Raw genomic sequence first — 4,912 nt, forward strand, 5'->3', positions numbered from 1 at the left:
CAAGGACCTTAGTCCATGTGGTGGTACTGGCTGTGTTCAAGGACCTTAGTCCATGTGGTGGTACTGGCTGTGTTCAAGGATAGTCTGATTTTCCTCAGTTCATTCTGGAATAGTCCTTGTAGACATACTCCAAAGTGTGTCTTATCAAGGCTATTTGTGCTTTCCTAATGCAGTAAATTCACGATGAAATTAATCATCAAAAGTCTAGCCTTTATAGATGTCCAAGAGATCACCATAACCCATAACATTCTACCCCCATGTCACACTATAAAATGCAGCTCGTCTGTCTTTAAAAGTCTCAGTGCTGCTAAAATGCAAAGTCTTGGGGGAAGGGGTATATTCTCTTCACCCGAGACCCTGTAAAGTAATAAAGCTGGCAGTTCTACCATACAGTGGCATAAGAGTGAACTTTCCCATTGCAAAAAGGAAGAACAGGGAGATATAGGGAAAGAGGACAAACACCAAACCAGAAGTTCCATGTTTGGCATCTAGGGCTCCTGGTAGCATCATCTGTGACAAGAGCTTGGCATGGCTCTGCTCTTCCGGCTCTGTCACTGGTGGCACATGTGTGTGCCTTTGCTTCTGTTTTACTCCGAATCTACAGCCTTCCCCAGCAGATGTCTCGCATGGCTGTCATCTCCAGGATCCTGAGGTTTCCATTTCAATTTAGGCTTTACCTTTACAGCTTCATGAATAGCCTGCTCAGGAGCTCTCTGCAGAAATACCAGCTCTGCTACTGTTACCTTGGCTCCGTGACTTCCTGAACCCTGCTGTAAGCCTCATAACCTACTCACTGATGCATCTTAAATTTTTCAGAACCACCATTATGAGTACAACACCTCCTTCTGATGCCAGATCAAGATACAGCCCAGTCCCCTGAACCACGTATGCAGTGGCCTCTGTGTATCTTTTTGACTACCTAGAAAAGCACTTCCTTTGGTGGCCATTTCCAAGCCCAGAGGGAACCGTCCTGTCTTAGTCAGGGTTTCTATTCCTGCACAAACATCATGACCAAGAAGCAAGTTTGGGAGGGAAAGATTTATTCATCTTACACTTCTACACTGCTGTTCATCACCAAAGGAAGTCAGGACTGGAACTCAAGCAGGTCAGGAAGCAGGAGCTGATGCAGAGGCCATGGAGGGATGTTTTTTACTAGCTTGCTTCCCCTGACTTGCTCAGCTTGCTTTCTTATAGAACCCAAGACTACCAGCCCAGGGATGGCACCACCCACAATGGACCTGGCATCCTTGATCATTAATTTAGAAAATGCCTTACAGCTGGATCTCATGGAGGCATTTCCTCGAGGGAGGCTCCTTTCTCTGTGTTAACTCCAGCTTGTGTCAAGTTGACACAAAACCAGACAGTACATGTCCTTTCAGGTACCATCTTTTCAAGTTTAAAATATTACTTGTTGAAATTCTCAGCAGGCAGAGACTTGCCTTCCAGCCCCTTTCCTACCACTTGGTGAGAGCCCATGATCTCTCTGCAGCGGTGCCGATCTCAGAAACACCTAAGGATGCTTGTGTGTACCCATCTGGCTCACAGCTTAGAGCTCCTTGTGCTCCTGTACTCCCCAGACTTTTTTGTCTTTCCTGTCTTTCTGCCCCATATGCTCAGCATGAATCTTAGGTTGAGCACTAGCCTTCCATAGCTTGAAGGATATGCTGTCTGCAGGAACACGAACGGTCCGAGCTAGGTTCTTAGAATCACTCTTCCCTCTGAATCCTCTGAAACCCTGTTGCCCCTGTCCAACACTGTGGCCTTCTGAACTCCCTCTGATAAGCTATGAAAAAGGGTGGTTGGTTTTAGGGGGCCGGGTGCCACCGGGAAGACACATTTCTAACTGTGAGAGGCTCCTCTGAAGGTGTTGTCGGCTATTATCTTCATTTTGTTCTTTCAGATTGAGGCTACAGTGGCATGTGCTGTAGGTTGTGGGTTTTGTACCTTAATAGGAACAGTGCGGCATCCTCCTGAACTTGGTGTTTTGCATTTTTAAAATAGAGTCCTAAGTAAATATTTGTTCTTCTGCTAAAAGCAGGTACATTCTTCCTCCTTTGTGGGCTTGTTTTTATGGGATACTTTTATGAGTCACTATGCTCATATATCTAGCACACACTCGGAATACTGCAGAAACACATCAGGCAGGTCCATTTCAACACAGACCTTGGCCAGGCTGTGTCTGTGAAATGGCAGTGTCTGTTGTTTGAATCGTGGAATGTCCAGCCTTACAAAGCTTGCTTGATCTGCTAAATCTGGGAGTATTTTGTTAAGACTTTAATGATTTGAAAGGAGGAAAGAAAAAACTTGATTTTGTTCTATTATTTGTAGAGCAAAGATGGTCGACCTTTGCCAGCGAGGGATAGACGTGCCTTAAAGCAATGTGAAGAAAGACTAAGAACGCTTAGGAAAAGAGAGCGGCACTTGGAATTCATTGAAAACAGCTGGTGGACGAAATTTTGTGGTGCCCTGCGCCCCCTGAAGGTAAATGGAGTTTTATAAAGTAGTTCAGTCAAATCTTTTGCAAGCCCTTCTGTAGCACCTCTCAGAGAGGTGGGTCTCCCTGGGCGGCAGTGTGCCATGACACTCTAGAGCCTGGGCTTTGGAGCTGAAGTAACCCAGGTGCATCACAGCTCTCTGGCTGGTAGTCTGAACAAGGCCTGTAACATCAGAGACCCACGGACTCCTGTGCATGTGTCATTAGGAAATGCAAAGGGGTGGAAGGGAAAGTGACAGAAGAAGCCAGAACATATTCTGCAGGTCTGTGCTCTTGTACGTGGGAGATTGGAGACGCACATCAGGACTCAGGAACCTGCCTCCAAGTGGCAGCTAATTAGATGTGACTAGTGACAAGCTAGTTAGATGAGCGTCTAGAATACCATAATGCTCTGTGTGTGAACTGGAAACCATTACTTCTCTATTTTAGAGTCTGTTGTTTGCCAGCCTTCTAGTCTTGCCACTATGGCACTTGAATTTTGGTACCAGAATTTAAGTACCTAGGGCAGTGATGGCAACTCAGACTATAAAGTATCTGACAGTGTTAGCTATGGAACCAGCTTTACCTGTTCTGCGGTTGGGAAACTTTCGGGTGGCAGATGGCAGGATATGGTAATACTCAAGTTGTAATTTATGCTGCACATTGCATACATTGACTGGAAGTGAAGTTAGTCAGGAAGGTAGAAAATAGGTTGGCCTAAACCTTAAGATAAATGTTATAGATTGGTGTCTGGTGACATACGCCTCCAGTCTCTGTATTTGGTAGGCTGGAACTGTAGGCTTCTGAGTTCAAGGCCAGCCTAAGCCGCATGGTGACACTGTCTCAAAAACACAACATAGAATAACGTTTCAGAGAATGCCGTAAAAGATGGATGAGACAGGCTGAGTCTTGACTACCTTAACATCCTTTGACATTTAAAAACTGAGACTATATTGTCCATTAAGTCATTTAATCTTTCTAGGTGGTCAGCTTTATAAACATCTCTTAGAATGCATCTCTGCATACTTTTGTGGTGCTGGGCTGTTTCAGGCCCCAGGCATGTTTAGCAAGTGCTCTACCATTGAGCAATGTGCCCCGCCCAGGGTGAACTAGTTAAAGGACCTTTTCCCCAAGGTGATTGATCGTATCCTATCACAAATCTTAACTCTAATGCCAAATTCTTGTCATATTTAATGATTACTTAGAAGATAATGCAATCTCTGTCATCAGCTCTGTTTGTTTAAGCATGCATTATTTCACTGAACATATGCTTAGAAGAGTTTTTAAAGCAGTGTTATTAAGTGTCCAGATTGATTTCGCCAAATATAACTACACGGATGCGTAGAATACCCACATATGTCTCTAAATGCTCTTTGCCCTCTGCTCCCTGTAGCCCAGACCTCACTTTAGTTTAAGCTTTCAAGAAATTCATGAACACAGAAATGCCTGTTTAGCCACAGTACAGTATAGCATGTATTTTTAAAGGTATTTTTGTTTGTTTGTCTGTTTTGTGTGAATGTACGCCATGGTTGAAGAAGTGCTTCTGCAGATGAGAGGAAGCCCTTGGAGCTACTAGAGTGGTGATTACAGTGCTGTGAGCCCGTGCAGTATAGGTGCTGGGACCCATTGCCTGAAGGCACAGAAGCACTCTTAACCACTGAGCTACCTCTCTAGCCCCTGGCAGTGTTTTTATGTTCCTCCATGTGGCTTCATTTTATGTGGTTTATTCCACCTTACTGCTAAGTAAGTAAATCACAATTTGCATACTTGGTTATTTCCATTTGGAGACAATCTTTGTGAAAGTATAAGCTTTTATTCATTTTTTTTTTCTTAAATACCCTGAAGTAGAGATGTTGGGCCTAATGTTTAGTGACCAATTTCATGAGAAGCTGCCCAAGGCTTTTTTTTTTTTTTTTTTTTAACAATAGTTACACTGGTTTTATTTGTTTAATATTGAGATATCAGTTGCTTCATGTCCTTGTCCATCTTACATAATATTTTTGAGAATTGCTCTACTAAGGAATGGTAACAGCTCATGTTTTGGTTCGTTCAATTTATCTGCTGGGTAATGACATTGTTTTATGTGGTTGCTGTTTGTAGACCTTCTGCAAACTGTGCCTATAAATCTTTTGACCATTGTCTAAATAAGAGTTTTCTCCTTAAATAGGTGTTATAAGGTGAACTTACGTATGGAGACATCTTAGTACATATTACAGTGTATAATCATCAGATTGGGTTTTTCTACTAAGACTTTGTCTTAGTCAGGGTTTCTATTCCTGCACAAACATCATGACCAAGAAGCAGTTGGGGAGGAAAGGGTTTATTCAGCTTACATTTCCACATTGCTGTTCATCACTGAAAGAAGTCAGGACTGGAACTCAGGCAGATCAGTGAGCAGGAGCTGATGAAGAGGCCATAGAGAGATGTTCTTTACTGGCT

The 4,912-nt window shown here is 43.3% G+C and overlaps 1 protein-coding gene across 1 annotated transcript in view; it reads left to right on the forward strand.

The window, feature by feature from the left end:
• Positions 1 to 4,912, forward strand: part of Lmbrd1 (LMBR1 domain containing 1) — an 81,270-nt gene that overhangs the window by 44,634 nt on the left and 31,724 nt on the right. Inside the window, exon 9 of the mRNA XM_021171300.2 lies at positions 2,329 to 2,481. Within this exon, the coding sequence (XP_021026959.1) occupies positions 2,329 to 2,481 (153 nt within the window). The remainder of the gene's footprint in view (positions 1 to 2,328; positions 2,482 to 4,912) is intronic.

This window comes from Mus caroli, chromosome 1 (assembly GCF_900094665.2).
Source record: "Mus caroli chromosome 1, CAROLI_EIJ_v1.1, whole genome shotgun sequence".
NCBI lineage: Eukaryota > Metazoa > Chordata > Mammalia > Rodentia > Muridae > Mus > Mus caroli.